Here is a 19,970-nt window from a genome sequence, read left to right on the forward strand (position 1 = left end):
TAGTTATGCAGACTGTTAGCCGATGATGTGGGAACAAACCTTGGTAGCACGTAGTTTAAGGGCGATTTCACACACTTCCCACACGGACAATAAAAACAATTTAGTCGCCAGCTTACCTCTTCGGACTTCAGGGGAAAATAAAGAAGCGGAGTACAAGCCCAAGTGTGGGAAGGCATCACAAACAAGCCCAGAGCTATAAGCTGACAGCCCCACCTGCTGTGGCACCAGCCGCCTCTTTGGGAACCCATTAGAAGGCTCCGGAATCGACCAGGCCGCTGCTGTGCACAAACCGCTGAGAAAGGAAACGGTACGCAACTCGTGCGCCCAGCGGAGATGGATTCATCAAGCCCAGCTGACGTGTGTGATTGATGCCGTGGCTTCAGCAGAACAAATCCTGCCACCGCCATCATTCTTGGAACAATTTTATTTACACAAAAATACCGTATATATTTTAAAGCATGCTATAAATTCATCTAATATTAAAAAATCACCCATCAATCTTTCATAACTGCATATCCAGCACTGGGTGTCTGTGAGCCTACAGCATATTGGAGGAAGAACAAGGCAGGAGACATGCAAGGACACACCAAGGACACCAGCACCTCTGATCTGTGGGGGAACCTGGAGTAATGAAAGAAAAACCACGCAAACACAGTAAGAAATGCTAAAGCTCAATGTGCTACTACAAAGTTATCTAAGAAAGTTACAGATATTGTCTAATTGATTGTCCTATCAAGATTTTGGTTGTTCCAAAATCCATCCCGTTCCAGGTCAAAATCACTCAATTACCAGCCACTCTGAAGATCAATGAAGATCAATTGACCTAATGAGATTAAGATCGGTTGAAAAACATCCATATTTCCCGAGCAAAATGTTTCTTTCTGGATGCAGGCAACCCTTAGTCTTCACATCTGGAGATCTCTGGAGACCTGGATGATCTTGATCATAGCAACCCAGATGGACATGGTATGGGTCTTATACATGCTCTAATGTCGCACTGGAAATCACACGGATGATATTCTGCTTAAGTGTCTGAGATGCTTCCAGGAGAGCAGTACCTGCTCAAGGTAGGTTCTACTAATCAGCTCCGGCATAGTCGGTAAATACAGTGCACATGTGCTTATCTCTCTGTTCATTTATAGCCGCAGCAGAGTTACTGTAGACCTTAAGCCGTGTAACACTGGTACATCCACCTCCTTCTTCTTCTGCCCTCTACTTTATTAAGCCCAGACTTCAGGGGCTTCTCTGTTGATTTCTGGGAGACCCTGAATAAAGTGAGTTGGCTTCAGGTGCAGGAATCTCAAGACAGCCCTGCCCACGATGTCCAGCTTTAACTCCATTTTAATCTTTCACTCGGTGGGTGGGTGTGGGCATGAGCGTGGGCGGAAATCTCAGAAAGCAGGTCGCTAAGCATCACACAAGTTTAATAGTAATCTTCCTTCCTCTTGGTAGCTCAAATGCAGTCCTGTTTCACGTGGGCCCTGCTGGTAACGAACTACACGGCCTTGCAGGCTTTTTCTGCTGGTTCCTTTACAGTGTCTCTAGGGTAACAAGGTAACAAAGTAATTATTAATTATTAATTATAAAGATTTTTTTCTGATTATTATTTTTCTTTCAAACATAAATTAGTTTGAATAATTATTATTATCGCTGGCCTGGCACCAGTCCAATGAGATTTCCCAGAAGGCCGTTCAGCTGGCACCTTTGCAGGGACTTATGCAAAACTAACGAGGAAGCTCAGCCCATGACCTTGGTCCATAAGAGAATGTCGTTCTTCTGACGGCCGTTGTTACAACGTGTCACCTCTTCATATGGCATGCCGCAACTCTTCCACCCTTACCCAACCTCCACCCTCAGCTGTTGTCCGCAACTGGACAACGCGTCCCATCTGCAGCGCCTCTCAGAGGACATCACAGCGAAATAAAGACAGACGGATGGATCGATCATCACCCTCGCTGGGCGGCACACCAGCAGGGAATCCTCTGGAGTTTAGGAAATCGCTGCTCTGCTCCCTGTGTGTGCAGAAATTCCACAGCTGCTGGCATGTAACTCGTGGCATATGGGCCCCATAAACCGGGGCTATTTACGCACCATTACTCGATAACCTTGAATCATCATTGTTGTTTACTCGCACTGCTAAGATGCACTGGCATCCCATGCAATATGCTCGTTCCTTGTGCTCCATGCTTTCTGGGATAGGCTGCAGGTTCACCAACATCCTGCACTGGATGGATGGATGGATGGATGGATGGATGGATGGATGGATAAATGCTGGCACCTTAAGTGAAATTACACAATTTACCTGGTAAGAGCCTAGCATCTCCACATGTGAAGATGCAGCTGGTTCCACCTGCTTGCTTTCTTACATATGCTCTTATTGATATCTGCTCTACGCCTTAATGTCCAATTTGAAGCCAGCAGGTGAGGTGTGTAGTGGAAAGGTACCGGTGTGTCTATTATGAAAAGTAACATTCAGTAAGACTGAACCACAGTCTACACGTCCACATTATAGAATGTTTTTACTATTGTGTCGAAGGCTAGTGGAATTAGATTTACAGGCATACTTTGCTAGGGGGACAGATGAATAGTGAAACACAGAAATGGAAAAATTGAAAAATTGACTAGATGGGAGACTGGACACATGAACATTTACTGAACCTGAAATATTACCATTCCCACAGAGACATATGGAAATAAGTAAGTTCTGCAACCAATATGGAAGTTCTGTTTGTTAATGGATCAGTCCTCTTGGGTCAGAACAAGGCGACATGTCACAGAATCAATCTATTGTCAATGCCTGTAGTTGAGTAACCAGGTGTACTGCTGGCTTTGGGCTTTGAGGAGGAATTTAAAGGATAGTTAATGCTTTCTTGTGCTACAGCCCAGATGAGATGCCTCCCACGCATCCAGGAGGTGCATTATACATACAGAACGATGCAAAGGTCTCAGGCAGTCAAAGAAAATGATGTTTAAATGATCTTCATGTCGGTGTAAAAATATGATTTTTAGTCTGTCAAAGTGTGTTACGCATTTCAAACATCACCCCAGTATTGGCAGCAACCATCCAATACACCCATGCATTTTGTGATTTCACCACCAGTAAACCTTGTCTGGCAAATCAATACCTCATTAAGTTATTTAACTAATTTGGTTAATTAATTACCTGAGCTGATGGTGACTCAGCTGCCCCTGAGTAGAGATTTTGAATTGAAGAAGGATGAAGAAATACTTGTTATTTCTTTATTTTATTACTGTTAATTTATGTATGTTTTGATGTTATATTGTGATTTGCTTTTTTTCTGAGCAAATATACACTCACTATGCAGATAAACAGCTCTAAACATTTTCTTTGGCTTCCTGAGACTTTTGCACAGTACTGTGTATAATGTAATACACAGTGTATAGCGTATATACAGTATGAACATGATACCTCACCATTTTAAATTAACGCCATTTCAGGATTAGATCTAAGGTCCATTATATTTTCCCCAGAAATGGCCGTATGTATCTTACACATCAGGGCCTGGTTTCAGGCAGGTGAGACCCGACTTTCTCTCGCACAACAAACCGATATGATATGCACCACCTTACAATGTCGTACCGATAGCAGGCATCCTTTTGATAAAAGGCCTTAGGCCGAACACTGTGCTTATTTATTCATTTTATATTTTATAGGTAATAATTAAGCCGACCTGCATCTCCACGGCAGAACAGACGGATCTGATGAGCTGAGCTCAGCAGACGCCAAAGAAAATGGCAGCCAACCTTTTTGTCTAAAATCTGATGATTCCAAGTGCCCACCCCCCTCCTCCTACTCATTTTTAGCTGCCTCCCCTCCTTCCTGGGGGTGGTGTAACAGTTACTTCACCTCCACCCCCCACCCTCCACTCCTGCGGCTCCTCCCTGCGTCCTGCCGGCCTGGCTGACGGAGATCATGCTCACTCGATGCCGGAGGCTTGCCGGAGAGGGCCCACTTCATATCGATTTCCAAACAGCCTTTCATTCTTAACTGCTGGCCCTGACCGGGAACACTGCGGGGGGGATAGGGGCCGACGCCGCGGAAGTGTGCATCCACGCTGTGGCGGCTGACAGGAGCGTGGAGAGCGGAACTGTGGGCGGCGCATCTCGCTGCTTGCGGACCTGCAGGAGGCTCCACCACGTGCTGCCCGGCGGATCCAGATAAACGAGACGTGGGGAGAACGTGTCAGGTGTAGATCTGAGTTGCTTCTGGCAGAGCCAGACTTCCTCATCCTGAATAAAATAGGCACCTTGATTCGCAAAAAGTTAGAGCATCAGCCATCAACCAGCCAATAAGAAGGTGAAAATCCACATAAACAAATATTCCCAGCATCCTCTGTGACTGATCAGGGTTTTGCTCCAGTGAGGTGGTGACAGTTTATGGAGCAGCAGTATTCTCTGGTGGTAGAACTGGAGGCGAAATCCAGAAGAAAGACACCCAGATGTGAACATCCCCCGAGCACGGAAATATCTCCAAGCAATCACGTCTATACATGCGGATGGGTGACAGTAGCAGACCAACCGAAACACGACGGATGGAGATTTACCCGAATCTCACATGCCGTCAGGTGGACGGTTAGGCTTCCTAAAATATCTGTGTTTTTAAGGGCCTGTGCTGTAAGTGAAGGAGATTCCAATTTCTACATTGTTTCGCTTCAGCCAGGACCCGAACAAGCCATTCCTAAACTGGTCCAGAAATGATGCTCAATAATTCACCTAGACATAATGAAATATTAAACTAATTCCTTCAAATTAAGGTTATTTCCACGCTGTGGCTTAATCTGACAGAAGAACATAGCTGAATGGATACATCAAGCCTGACTGATACAAACATGTTGCCTCAACCACTTGGAGAGCAGATCGGTGTTGGCTTATCCTTATGGTCCATATTCTTCCAGATCCACTCTTCCCATGAGTGCCTCTCCTCCCTCTCTCTCTCACTGACTTTCGCTCCTGCCCACGCAAACAACATCAAACCTGCTGACTGTAGCGCTACGGTACCACCCGGCCCGTTCTCAAATGCCAAAAACCACTGTTTCACAAAGTCAAAGAAAAACACAGAAAAAACTGAGAAATACTTCAACGGAAGTATTAATGATGCACCAACAGCACCACAAGGGCCTTGGTGCCTGGGGAAGGAGCCGGGCAGTGCTTGAAGGCACCTAGGGGCAATACCTCGCCTTGAAGACGCCCGGGTTCCTGGTCTTAGCGTCCGCGTCGTAGACGAAGTGCTCTTGGCTGATGATGACGCTGTTGTCCAGGGAGTCGTTCTTGCTGATGGTGACCACGGGGTAGCCCATCTGTAATGTCCAGCAATCCATCACCTCCTTGATATTGATTTCCTTCCCCTCCCTCTGCAGGGCCTGGAGGGACAAGCAGCCAGATGTTTACCAACAACAAAATTAAACAAAAAAACTGCCTGCTTAACCCTGTCAAAAGTAATTCTATGAGTATATCAGGGTGCAGCGGAACAGAGAATGACTATAAACCCACACTCACTTCAAACATCTCGTTACAAAACATGTGAGGGTGACTCAGTGGGCAGCACTGTCACCTCACACCTCTACGGTTGGGGTTTGCGTCCCACTTCCGGCTCTATAATGGAACCATGTTTCAGGTGCTTTAGACTGCAAGTTAATTAGAGGCATAAAGACTGTTTATCCACATTAAATGATGGGATTCAAACATTTCATAAGCCTCCATCCTCCACCAGTCTCATTTAAATATGATTATTATAGGCACAAACACGACTCTCTAATAAATAAGCTGTTATGGAAGATGAACGGATGGATGCTTATAGGTGCAAATAAATTATCAGGTGTTTGTAATCATCAGCTCTGTGTAGCCACTGCATTAGACTGAACACGTGGGCAGGATTATCTATAATTCAGCAAAGTGAAAACAGAGAAAAAACAATGCATTCGCATAATGAATAAATAATGAACGAATTTGTCTCATTTGCTGGTTTTTTCGGGGGCGAGTCGGGCTCCTTCACGGAGGCTTTGCTTCGTTTTTATTTCATCGGGACGACGACTGATTAATTCTTTTGTCAATAAATGTCAGGCTCCCTCCACGTTCCGAAACACTTAGTCGCCCCACGGTGTCGTCCGCAGAGGGCTCCGTGTTTAAATATTTACCGACAAACAAACGGCCATAAATATTTATCTGTTCCATGGCGCGCCCGGCCTCTTAATCACCGTGACGCACTGTCGCCTCCGCGGGCCCTGCCCTCACGGGTGAATAAATGGAGTGGATAAATGAGGGTGTGAGTAAATTACACACCCCACAGAAGCGGCACGCAGGAACACAGACTTAGGCCCGCCTGCCTAGCTTGCTCCCGGCTCCCTGGGGCACCGACGGGCTGCAGGATAAGATCGTTACACGGGGAGGGGAGCCAAGGAGAACTGGGGTGCGACAATGTGGCTGAGCGCCGCCTTTGGGGCGTGTCAGGCTGCTGCGGCAAACCACATCCCTTTAACAGCCAATGACGGACCTGGATTCCAGCAGCCGGCAAATGACTGGTTGTCGCGGGCAACTGATGTCAGCGGATTTGTGAACTGGCTAAAAGTTTACACCACACTAAGGATGTGAACTAAAAGCACTGATCATTATCCACTATAGCGTTTACAGTACTAGCTCCTTTAACAACTACAAATGAGAGGATGTGCAATAACTTTCTAAAAGTCAATGAAGAAAAAACAGAGATGATAATTATAGACCCCCAGGCAATGAGGGAGAAGGTAACATCAAAGCTGGATAGCCTAGTGACCCAGTCTAAATCACATGTCAGAAATCTCGGTGTAATCGTGGATTGTGATTTGAATTTTAAAAGCCATATTCAATTTGTTACCAAGATGCTTTCTACCATTGGAGGGACATAAAGTTAATGCACGCTTCCATTACTAGTCTCCTTGATTATTGCAACACCATTTTTGCCAGCTTACCCAGTAACACCACTAACAAATCACAGATTGTTCAAAACGCAGCAGCTAGAAAACTCACAAAAGCAAACGCATCTTCACACCTTCTTACGGCCCAGAACCTCACGTTTAACCATCTACACGCCCCCTAGGAATGTAAGATCTTCCAGTTCTGAGGTTCTATATCTATATCTATCTATCTATCTATCTATGTAATGTTTTTTTAAATCTCACATTTTGTCCCTTTCTAATCTTATACCTTAATGTCTTTTATTGGACTTTAATTTAACTCTTTAATCTGTTTATCCCTTTTTTAATTTTCATTTCACCTTTTATTGCATTAATCCTGTATGACTGTTGTGTGCTTTATTTGATCATTTTACATGACCTTTCTGCAGTGTCTGTTACCCATATCACTAATTGGTTATTCTTAATGCCTCTTCTCTTTTTCCTTCTTGACTATTACCCAACATGTAAAGCACTTTGAAGTGCATTTCATGTATGAAAGGTGCTATATAAATGAATAGTATATTATTATTATTATTATTATTATTATTATTATTATTACTGTATTATTGTAACCGATTGTGCACTTATAGGATTGGGGTGTGCCTGGACCCAATAACATGCTGGGGGAGTCCCTGATGGGGTTCCAGCCCAATGCAGGGCACACACTGTGGGGAACGCAGAGCATGTCCTGGGACTGTTGGAGGAAACCCATGGAGAAACCTCAGTGCCCCCCCACTGAGCCACTCAATCACCTTCATTATGACATCACAGTTACCACAATTCTTATTGTTTACATTCTCTCATTGTTTTCCTTCTTCTGATTGGTGTTCTGGTTATTACTGGCCCACCTTATAGATGTTGCTGTCCAGGGTGCAAAGCAGACCTCGTTGTAAGGCTGAGCTCTCCATAAAGCGCGCTCATGTTTCACTAACACAATCTTGGACGCATTACCTCGGAAAACTTGTTCCACAGATCGTCCCTCGCCGCGTTGCCGTACATGTGTGTCATCAGATAATCCTGCAACGAAGAAAAGAGCCGTTCACATTATAAATCGGCGACTCTCTTTATCACATGTACAGGGACCGGGCGTCAGCTGCCAGCACCCTTCTCGGGACGTCCCGACCCGGCGCGGCTAATCCGCGGCACAGCATCTGTGTGATTTATGCAAATTGTGGCCAGCTGTTTGCGGGAGATTTACAGGAATCTTCTGGGGGAGCGAAGACGGGTGCGAGGCCGCAGCCACGAGGAAGCCAGCTTACACACAGCGGATTAAAGTAGCAGCCGCAGCGGCACGCTTAAACCGCCCCAGCGCCCCTCTCTGTCACATTGGGGGCGGACCCCCGCTATCCCCGCTGCCATTAAGCACACTAATGCCACACTTCATATCCCATATGGATGAGTTTCATATTTCTGTGCTTTTCTGCTAGAGGGACTCAGGGCATTTCACAGGGAGCAAAGAGCAGGAAAGCATAAACAGATAAAAACATTACATGTAACAATATAAAATGTAACAATATAAATGTAACAATATAAATGTAACAATATAAATGTAACAATATGAAATGTAAATGTAAAATATACATATGTTGAAGGAAACAGTAAACAAATCAGTCATTTCCAGAGCTGTGCTGCTGTTGTTATATAATACACTAGATACTGAGCAATATCATTCCTCCATGGAGCTGACCAAATTCGCTCTTCATGCTTATAACCAGAAGGTCAGGGGTTCAAATCCCGTGGCTGTCAGAATAACCATATCACCATCAGGCCCGTCACCCTTTCACCCCGAAAGACCTTTTACCCTGAAAGTTACTCCAGGGGCTCCAGATAAATGGCTCTCCCAGCACTCTGACCCCGAGCTTCACGCTCACCTGCACATGTCCGTGTGTCTCATAGGAAAGCAAGCTGGGATGTGGGAAGAATTTTGTTGTACTTGTGCAATAAAGGCATTTTATTCTATTATGTTATAAAATTACCTTGATTTGTACCTGTAACCTGTAACCTTGTCACATAAACGGATGTTGCTGTCAGGGGTAGGATGTGGATTTGCTAGGGGGTGGGGCAAAGACAGATGACACGCCCCGTTTCACCCTCAATCATTTAAACTTGCACTGCCCTAACCCCCAACCCCAGTATTGCCTGCCAGCCTGCATGTTATTACCCCTCCCTGTCCTCTGTCAGCCCTGTTTTCCCCGTCTGCCTCGCCTTCACTGCCCCCCCCAGTCTCACAAGCAAAAGCCCTGTGTATCACAGATCTGCTCACCATCCCAGTTAAGGGAAACCCTGCAGATTTCGGCATTATTTGTATCCTAGTGAAAATATTTCATTCCAGTGCTATTCTCCCGGAACAAAGTGTCACAGTGTGTCACACAGCACAGAAATTAAGATATTTAACCACCGAAAAACAGCGTTTGGGTGGGGGGGGGGGGCTGTGACAGAAGCAGAGACGCAGAAGCGCTGGCGGGGCTCCCTTCAGCTGCGCTTTCAGCTGAACGCCCCCCAGTGTTAAAGGAAACCCACGGGACTCGCTAGACTCTGCACTGCACATAACACTCCCCCCCCCCACCAGTGACAGGAACCTAGCACCCTGCAGCGAGGGACTGGCACAAGGCCACCAGAGACACCCCCCTCACTCTGCAATCGGCACATCCACAAAGATTCAGGGAGCTTCTGGAATCATCCACGCCTGAGAGAATCACGCCGTAAAGGCAGCACTGCGCTCTGCATGGAACAGCTGAGAGACAGCCCCCCCCCCCTTGTGGGGGGTAGATCAGGGTGGAGGCCACACACGCTGCTGTCTTTCTACCTCTTATTTTAAGACCCCCCTCCCACTCCCATACACTTTGACTTTTCCCCGTCAGCCACCGGCTGCCCTCTGGCAGCACTGGCAGGGGTGGGGGGCCTCTCTCGGGAGCTGCCTGTCACTGCCTTTTCCCACAGCGTCAACACCGCCCAAATCCCGGCGGCCATCGCAGCATGGGGGAAAACGGGAGCGCTAACATGCAGCTCCGTCTCACATGCCCGTCGCCCCCCCACATGCCAGCATCCCCGCTGACCAAAATAAACTGCGGCTCGGTACATGAAATCCTCACAGTGCCGGAGTCCGGCTGCAGGAAGCTGGCATGCAGGTCTGAGGGTTTCCCACACGGCAGGGGAGAGCACCAGCGCTTTTCCGGCCCCACGGGCAGCTCCCAACCCCCCCAACCCCATCCAAGAAAGCCAGAGTCACTCCAGGAATGCTCCGGAATTCCAAAACGCGCGCTGCCTCAAAAAGGCGGGATTGACGTGCGCTTGTGACTTCCCAGACTCCACTGGCTGCTCTCCACTCACGGTGCCTGTCTGGGGAGAGCATGCGGCACACTCCAGAAGACCATCACCCCAGCGACCTGCTCAACTTCCTCCACCTTCCTAGAGTTCAACCCCAGTAGGACGAGAACATTTTCCACCTCAGAAAATGAAAGCACAAAGATATTCTCAGTACAGAGACAAATTTAGCTTTTAACTTTCTGCAGGGATGACTGTGAATGTGACCCATTTACGCTGTACTCCCTGTTCGGATTAACGACAAACTTAGCACGGGACTTCGTTCAGTGGGCCGAAACTGCACATAAAAGTCAGGTGGTGCATGATGGTGCACTTTCAAAACCTTAGAGGATTAAACATGATCACACCATCTCCACACACTAGTCAGACCCCATCTCTCACTCCAGAAGCGTCATCTGCATGCCTCTTTCATTTTCTGTCTTCGCCACTGCAGTGTTCTGTTTTCTTTTTACATTGATTTGATGGTTTACTGAGTTAATTTGGTCAGTTTTTGCATCAAAATATCAGTCGAGCTCCAGACAAATTACTCAAATAACAGACGTTTAGATTGGATTCTGCTCTCTCCATAATTAGCTTGCAGGTGAGTATAAATTCTTATTAAGATACTTGGTAAGTGCAAATTCTGCATCCGTGGGCAACCTTCATAACACATTGCCAAGCTTAATGCAGATCTATACTGCAGTTTATAAGCAAAACAGAGGCATATCAAGGTATATTAGGGGCTATATTTATGATTTATAGTTTATTGCTTATTTCACTTTCCAGTTCTGAGCTTGGCAATAGGTCTCTTTTGGCCTGATTTGATAAGCGATTAGAACATTTTGTTACGAGGGCAATCCCCTCTCCACCTATTCGTCCGGTTATTCCAGCCAGAGGAAGGGGGCCCATGCAGGTCAGTGCTCGTGCTCCCTCCCGAATATGGCATGTGGCTGCTGCGGCAGAATCGTTTATTCTGGATTGCGATAATTGAGGTCACGGTGTCAGCGGTAGTGCGACGCACCTCTCCCGCTGGAATATAAACATCTTCCGTGCATGCGGGCAATTCCAGTGGCCCCAAATGACCAGCCATTGCCGGGGGGGTGGGGGGGTTTGGGTGCCTGAGTGGCACATGATAGAAAATGAAGCGACGTTTAGAGACTGAGTTCTCATGCAAAACAGGGGAAATGTCAGTAGCATCAACAAGCATTATTTTCCATGTTATTAACATCATTAACGTTATTTTCCAGTCCCACGGTGGCACTGCTGCCTCGTACCTTCAGGGCGGCGCTGTTGCATCACACCCCCAAGGCAAGCTTCTACCTACGCTATACATATGGAGCTTGCATGTTCTCCTCTCCGTGTTGTGTGGGTCTCCCTCATGGAATCTGCTTCATCTCCCAGTCCACATGCATATGCTAAGGCTACCTAGCATCTCTAATTTTCCTATAGCGTGTGCATGTATGTGCTGAACCTGCGTAAGAGATTAGAAGACAGATGGATTAATAATCTTACCTTAAATTGCAGCAAATATTTTTAGCCATCCAACCAAGATTAAGCAGTACAGATTACCCCCATTACGGCTAAATGCTAAACGTAACTGTCCCGGCAGCATTGGCTGCTGTGGGGACTGTTTACACTCACGTGTACACAACATACTCTTTCAGGGGGAACAAACATTCTAGATCAGCCCCCACCTGGGTCTAGCTAGCTCTGCAGCATCTGGCTGCAGTGAGATTGGTGTCTGTTTGGTATCCTTGTTTTGCATTACTCTGTCGAAAGACTCAACAAAAAAACAAACAGCAACAAAAAAACAAACAGCAAAACAATGACCTCATGTAGTGGTTTAAGGCAAGAATTCTGTCTTCATGCTCTTTCGTGTGGAGCGGTGCATGATCACGCTGGATTCCAAGAAATATGCTTCACTTTATGAATAAGTAATATGGTAACTGTTATGCAACACGCTAAACAGCACTCACTGATGATGTTACTAATGGTTAGTCAGCAACTTATTCCCCAAAACACAAAACCAAAATGCTGCTTTATTTTGCGTCATCTGACGGGCTTTTTTCTGAATGGCTGAATTTGCCTTGATCTCCCCAAAGTGCTGAAGCCTTTTCAAGATCCCCGCGTTCCTGCGTTACACGCATCAGACCGAGCCGCAGAAAAGCTGGCAAATTCGCAAGAAAATAGAGCCGCAAACTCAAGAAAGCTTTGGCAGTATAAAATAGCAAAACTTTTAATACTAGTATGTTTTAGTTATATGTGTTATTTAACACCGTGATCCATTAGGTTAGCGCAATGTCCCACTCCGGAAAGGTCCCATCTCACACCCAAGGAATTGGGCCCATCTCCCGGTCCAAATGAAACTGCCAGGTCGATCGGCATGTGTTTACACAGTTGTGGGGGTGAAGTTCATCTCAAGTGACACAATTCCTATTGCCCTGGCCTGGACTCTCTTTACCGTCAGGTTCATTTAGCGCAATGAGCCAGAATCTACCCCCCAATCCCCATTCTCCTCTCGTCAAAGCAGTGTGCGGTGATGTTTGGGAAGGATCGTCTGTTTGATTTGTTAATCCTGCCCAGTGAAGTCTGTTTTCATAGCTGAAATCTTAAATTCCGCAGTGCAGATGAGGAGCCGTCGCCATACAGAGAGAGATTAAACCGAGTAGGAAGTAAGAAACTCATCAGCGCTAAAACCTAAGAAAACAAGTAAATGCACATTTCACTGAGAACCAAGATGACTGCCTGAGTGAACTTCCACAGCTGACCAGACGGTTCAAAGGAACTAATGAGGGAGAAAAGCACCAGATTAAGTGGGAATGAAGGTGGATGAGTGTGTGCGTGTGTCTGTATGTGTGTGTATGTGTGTGTGTGGGGGGGGGGGGTGCATGTGTGTGCATGTGCATGTGCTTGTGCATGTGCATGTGCATTCAATGTAATTACTTTCAGTAATGACCACAATAGAGAGTGACAGGAAGTCCAGCTAGACCAGAGTGAAATTGCTAAAGGCCAGAGTGGAGAGCAGCACACCTCAGCTGGCTGGTCAAGCCAGATCTCAGCTCCTGCCTATTTTACACCCAAAAGCGGAGCCCTGCACTGGTGTACATCGATACATCGATCTGAAGAATTCTGACCTTAAGCCTACCACAAAAATGAGCAGGTACAGGACCCTTCAGCTACGTTTAACAGTGTGGGGGAAGTGGGCCATTTCCTTATATTTAACAGAGAGGGGAATGGGACAATGTAAAAGCATTTAACAGAGAAACAACAGGATCCTTTAAAGACATTTAACAGAGTGGGAACAGGACTCTTTAACTACATTTAACAGAGAGAGGGGAACAGGACCCATTAACTATACGGTGTGAGGAACGGGACCCTTTTACTACATTTAACTCAGAGGTGAACAGGACTGCTTAATTACACATAGCTGCGGGACAGCGAGGCTCTTTACCTACATTTAAGCCCCTCTGGAACACAGACTGCCCCATGACGTTTGCCAGCATCCGGATGAGGGCGGCACCCTGGAGTAAAGAGACAAGGGCAAAAACACCTGTCACCTGGTTGGTACCTGCTCAGCAGGTCCACACTCCTCCCCCAACTCTTCCCCAGCAGCGTTGTTGGTAAAAACGGACCAGTTTCCATATGAACGGTTGTTAGGTATGACTGAGCATCCCCACTGTCAGGGTTGGTGCCATCTGACCCTCTCCTGTGTGCATTGTCCCCATTTGGCCAGCAGGCGTCGCTGGACATCCTGCTCCACCCATCTTGTAGCTCTTCAGGCTGCTGTTTGTGTCTGTTATGGTTTATCCTTGTGTCCCTGTTTAGCTTTACCCTCCTTGTGCCTTGCTTTATTTTTGTTCTGTTTGTCCTTTATTTATAAATATTAAGTGTGTGGACCGCCAATGAATTTTAATGTAAGATTGTAGAACATCACCCCTCCAGCAGACCCCTAGGGTTTAACAGAAGCCTTGCCTTCTTGTAGGCGATCCAGTCGAACACCCTGTCGATGTCAGCGGCCTGGAAGACCTCTTGGGAGATGGGGTGCGAGCTGGCAAGGCCGTCCAGCAGCATCACCTCGTGCAGGACGTCTGTCAGGAAGCGCTGCTTTTCCTGGGCATGGGGGACAGAAGGCTGGGCTGAGAATAGAGTCATCCCCTGCTGGACCGGCTTCATGGTGCCACGTGTTGGATTGCTAAAGTTGAGAGGTGAGGATGCGGAACATTTTCACAGCACAGAGAATAAGACATTCCTGCAGAGCAAATACAGGCCCCAATGATACTGCTGGTTAAACTGGGAGTGACAGGGGTGATTCTAGGGTTATTTTAAAGTGGGGGGCATATGAGGAACCATAATTCATGCAGAGGGGCCAATTTTATCATTAGCCAATGATATGTTTTGAATTGGAGAGTGACAGGGGAGGGGACACTCCAGTGGCCAATCAGCTTTCAGTTCAGGCCAGCGCCCCTGTGGTCCCGCCCCTGTACACACTGTTGCCGAGCACTTCATCCCTGGGAGAGCCCCATTGCATACGCTCTCGGTACACCATCTGCTATTCTGCTATGAGAATCAAGGATTTGTTTCCATTTTCAACTCGGGGTCATCCATACCCCTTGGAGCAGCCAGTCCGATTTCATCCCCAGAAGCCACAGTAAGCCACACGCCTCATTTGCTGCTAATAAGAATTAATCTGACTCACTGGAAGCTGCGTGGGGGGGGGGGGGGGGGGATTTGGATCAGGTGAGCAGGCATATCACTGTCTGGGTCTCTGGCTTCGGATGGCCACAAGTTTTGGGCACACCGCGTACGCAGGACGAATTACCACATCCCCACCACCCGTAACCAGAAAATAAACATCTGCTACTCTTCTCAAAGCAATCTGAGGTGAAATTACATTTAAAAATCAAAAAATCAATCTGCAAGGAGCCCATTTCCCTCGTCATCTGCTCCTGCATGCCAGTCAGCTAATAACGACAGACAGACCTCTCCACAGGATGGTATTCAGCAGAGCAGAAATTACACGTCTGCTAAAATGATAATTCCCTGATTCCTAAATGTCAGATTAGATTCTTAAATGTCATCTAAGCCCCTCCTTTTCCCATTTCTAGATATTTAAGAGAATACACAATGTACAGTCATAGAAAAATACTGCTTGTGTTGTAATATGTCAGATTTAGATTTATCACTGTTTACCATCCTTCTGCTTCTGTGGAATATCTCTATCTGTGTGCTGCTTTCACTCTTTTCAAATAATTTCAGTTCTAATTAATTATTTGCAACTCTTTCACTTTCTATCCAACTGCACCTGAGACCCAAGCCTTACACACAAATGGCAATGGAGTTCAATGACAGCTGCTACATAAAAGATGTTGCCTAATACTTTTTGATATTTTTGATGCATGTTATCTTCCTCCTCCTGCAGTCCAGAGACATGCAGTGTAGGTCTGACCCGCTGTGAGTGTGTGACTGTATACCCTGACACTCCATCCAAGTGGCTGACTGCCACATTCCCTATTCATCATGGAATAGACTTCAGATTAACTGCTTGTATTGGATAATATCCATGTGCAATACTGATAGGCTCCATAGCTCAGTGGTTAGAGCACTGACCTTGTAAACCCAGGGTTGTGAATTGGAGCCTGAGGCCCACAAACCTTGCATTTGGAGCATAGCTTTTGGGGCACACTGTGTGTGGTTCCGCAGGCTATGACTCTGTACCAGAAGTTTACTGGTTCAGATCCTGGGGCCCAAGAGCAAAACCTTCAACCTCCGTAGAAATGCATAAATTGCTGACCTTGCACTCTAACCCCAAGCTTCACTCTCAGCTGTATGTGTGTGTATGCCTCAATGCATGATGGGATATGCAAAAACAAGCATTTCGATTGTACTGTGCAAATGGAACATAAAGCATCGGCATTAGATATGCTTTATTTATTTACTTTAAAAATTATTTATCAGTTGTTGAGCCACAACAAACCTAATCCCAAGACACAGGACACCCTGGGTCAGATGGCATTGCAGTGCACATATTCATGCACTGTAGGCAATTTAAGGGCACCAATACAGCCAAAGGATTCAGGAAGGGGATGCAGATGGGACTCAAACCCACACCCTGGGAGGTGTGCGAGCACAGTGCCACCCACGAGCCACCATGCCAGCTCTGTACGGGCTATAATTAAGTAGGACGCAACCATTCAGTTATAAAGTATAAATTATCATCTGAAACTTCATTTTATCACCATAAAAGCCCTGGTCCCATTTTCAAGCTACTTTTAAAGCATCTTGCCTTCTCCACCTGTCCTTGGCTGAAGCTGTTACCTGCTGAGCACATTTATCACCCGATAATTACTGTTTTTTACATGTGTCAGTCAGTTATCAGCTCTAAGCAGACCTATTATGCTTCTTTTCCTCAGACCCCAATTTCACATAGCCAAAAAAATGCCACACTTAGCCTGCTAGCCGGATTAGCACTTACTCTAATAAGGCAGCAGATGTCTGAAGTATATATACATATTCAGGCAGAAAATGTGAATGGAATAAGTGTGATTGGGATAAGTGTGAAAGTGCCTGGTGTACTGGAACCTTCCAGCAAATGCAAGCATTAGGTTTGTGGGGAAAAAAATAATATTCAGTTACAACAGCTTGATGGAAATCACAGCTAGTCAACTGGCAAATGGATACAAGACAAAACAAAAAGTGAGGAAATGGGTATTCCCAAAGAAATCACACAGGGAGATTCAAAATGGCGGGCAGGAATGTCATAAGGCCAACTCTGTGTATCCTTTCCAACTCTGGGTTAAACCGCATTATCTCGTTTCTGAGCCTAATTTCAGGATACATCTGGATATGTCATCTATACTTTCAATTAATGGACTTTTCACTGAATATCCTTTGACTTAATGATTTGTGTTTAGAGACAGGAAGTTAAAAAAAAAAACAACGACACTTAATAACATAAGAAGATAATCCATGTTATGAACGGTTTATTGGCTGAATGCTGCATGAATGGCAGTAGGACAGCGATCAAACACCAGTGGAGCAGACCAACTTCGGGGTCCGTCATGCACCCAGGCCATGTGAATGACAAACACTCTTGTGTGCTTTAAAGATAAGTGCTGAGTAATTTGTCCTGAATTACTTCCTCCATATCATTCAAAATAAATGGATGAGGATGCAGACTGCATTCTTGTTGAGAATGAATCATCATAACGGCCTCAGAACAACCGTGCTGTCATGAAGGACAGAACACACACACACACACACACACACAGACAGACAAACACTGTGTATTCCAATAACACATACAGTACCAGACACAAAAATGAGAGGCCGGATCATACATCAATATTGAGTATCTACCCATAGATTTAGAGAGACCAATTCACCTAACTGCATGTTCTTGAACTACAGGAGGGAAACAGAGATCCATCCATCCATCATTGAAACATTTTTTTCAGTACGAGGTCATGGTGTCAATATACATTCAATTTTTGAAATGGGCACAAGCAATAAAAAAACAATTGCCGCCACACAAGCAAACATATACCCAAAAAAATGACATGGTAGTTGGTTATAAAGGGCAGCAGGAGGACATGGTGGCACACGTGACATTGGCAGGTACATGACGCTCAAAGCCATGTCAGATCCACGGCTTGTAAGGCCAGGACCTCAAACCCTGACTCCACACAGACACATGCAGTCATAGCTGGCCTCTTTCTTCCCATAAGCTTTCATTCTAGGTCATCTCCAACAATTGTGGGTTTTGGCTAAAAGTGCTCACTAAAAAAAAAAAAAAAAAAAAGAAAACTATGTTACTCATTTTAGTCACATCTCCTCCTACTGATTTATAGTGCCTTTACACTTTATTAATAGACTGGATAGCTACAGAAGTGATTCGGGTCACGAGCCATTCCCAGAAACCCACTTTCCAGGGTTTGAACCGGCAAGTCTTTAGTCCTCAGGCCTGTTCCGTAACCACGGTTACACCTGCAGCCACAGCTGGAGATGGGCTATCAGCCACCTGTACGGGCAGCAAATAGGCTTTCGTTTGTACATGTGAGGCTCCTTTAAGAAGCTGCACAGGGTGAAAACTACAGCACAGATGTTACACCACCATGCTATGCCCCTCCCCCCCCACACACACCCTACAAAACAAATCAGACTCCACAGATGCCTAAGGACAGTGTAGACGCAAGCAGGTGCACCGACTCTCCCTCATTAATCTTTCTGAGGGATACAGCGAGCCAGGTGAACATTCAGCCTCTAGGAAACCCTTGTTGCATATCCGCAAGGATACCAGAATATGCTGATATTCCATTTTCGGGCGTTTGTGCTGCTCTGACCCCCCTCCCGTGGCCTGAGTATGAGGTACCCCAGTCCTGATGTTTTTAATTGATTGCTTTGCTGGAGGTAGCTGCCATGAGCTCGGTCTGTCAGGCCTTGTGACTGAAATCAGGTGGTAAGGACCATAGACCTCCAGCCTCCACACCGATTAATGCAATCGCTTTATGGCTAACGCTAATGCTACAGACGGAGCACATGGGCAGCCTCTCAGCTGGAGGTCAGTGAGTCCCCACATCTGCCAGTCACGTTCTCTATAGCTTCAGGGGGCCGAATTTCCCTTTGAAAATCATTCTTCAAACAGCCTGTCATGAGTCAGTGTAACGTCCCAGAGACAGACTGTGTCACCGACACACCTGGCTGCCAAATTCTACATCACGCACGCACACACAGACACTCACGCACATACACACACTAGAATTGCACCCGGTTCCTCTGCTTTCTGAGCACTGCGACAGTGTCCCGGGCTGCCCTGAGGGTGAATATGACTCGCCAATCTTCTGAGGGCTCTCTTCTCCATCTGCCTGCTTTAAAAACCTCTGAGGGGGGGGGCTCAGCAGAGACACCTAGGCTGGAATGAGAGCGTCACACACCCACGTGTGCAGGTGCACAGTGTCGCTGCACACTTCATCGCCACTGCATCCCAGCATCTCACGGACGCTGGACCCAGGGGTGAAGGACTGGCTGTGCATCCACACTTTGTTCATGGACAGGTGACCTCTGGGTCTCACAGAATCCACACCTGTCCATGAAAAGCTTGTCTGAAGGAAGGCAAAGCGGCAGCAGGGGCCTCCATTCTCCACTCAGTCTTTATACATCTATGAAGACCAGCATGAACATCCAGCACACTGCAGGTATGCAGTTATCTCAGGTGTCCAGTGCCCCTCTACATGCCACTGTACACAGCGGCTCAGTGGGCCGCACCCTGGCCTCACACATCCACGACTTCCATCCTGCAGAGCTGGCATGTTACGCTGCGGTTAAGGTTGGCATTGTTGGGATTAGGGTTTTCCCAATAGAAGTGAATGAAAGGTCCCCACAAACATATGAATACAAATGTGTGTGTGTGTGTGTGAGAGAGAGAGAGACTGTAATAGACTTGGGTCCCATCTAGGGTGAAACCTGTCTTGCGCCCTGTCCTTCCCAAGCGAGCTTGATGGGCCGAATGGCCTCCTCTCGTTTGTATAGTTCTTATGTTCTTATGTTCCTTTGACTGGCTCCAGCCTTACTGCCATCCTGTACTGGATGAGTGCTTATGAAAGACCGATTGATGTACCATTTTATAATTGCATTCAATTTTGTAATGAGAGAGATGGCCTGTGACACTCAAGGGGACACTGGGAATCTACACATACATAAACGCCCAGTGGAGGTGAAACAGTC

General features: G+C 46.4%; 1 protein-coding gene across 1 annotated transcript in view; it reads right to left on the reverse strand.

The window, feature by feature from the left end:
- Window positions 1-19,970, reverse strand: part of LOC111851702 (thyrotropin-releasing hormone-degrading ectoenzyme) — a 98,563-nt gene that overhangs the window by 27,375 nt on the left and 51,218 nt on the right. The window contains exons 6-9 of the mRNA XM_023826857.2: window positions 14,223-14,360; window positions 13,706-13,771; window positions 7,899-7,964; window positions 5,194-5,381 (exon numbers count right to left, since the gene is read on the reverse strand). Coding sequence (XP_023682625.1) covers window positions 5,194-5,381; window positions 7,899-7,964; window positions 13,706-13,771; window positions 14,223-14,360 — 458 coding nt within the window. The remainder of the gene's footprint in view (window positions 1-5,193; window positions 5,382-7,898; window positions 7,965-13,705; window positions 13,772-14,222; window positions 14,361-19,970) is intronic.

Source organism: Paramormyrops kingsleyae, chromosome 1 (genome assembly GCF_048594095.1).
Source record: "Paramormyrops kingsleyae isolate MSU_618 chromosome 1, PKINGS_0.4, whole genome shotgun sequence".
In the NCBI taxonomy this organism is placed as follows: domain Eukaryota; kingdom Metazoa; phylum Chordata; class Actinopteri; order Osteoglossiformes; family Mormyridae; genus Paramormyrops; species Paramormyrops kingsleyae.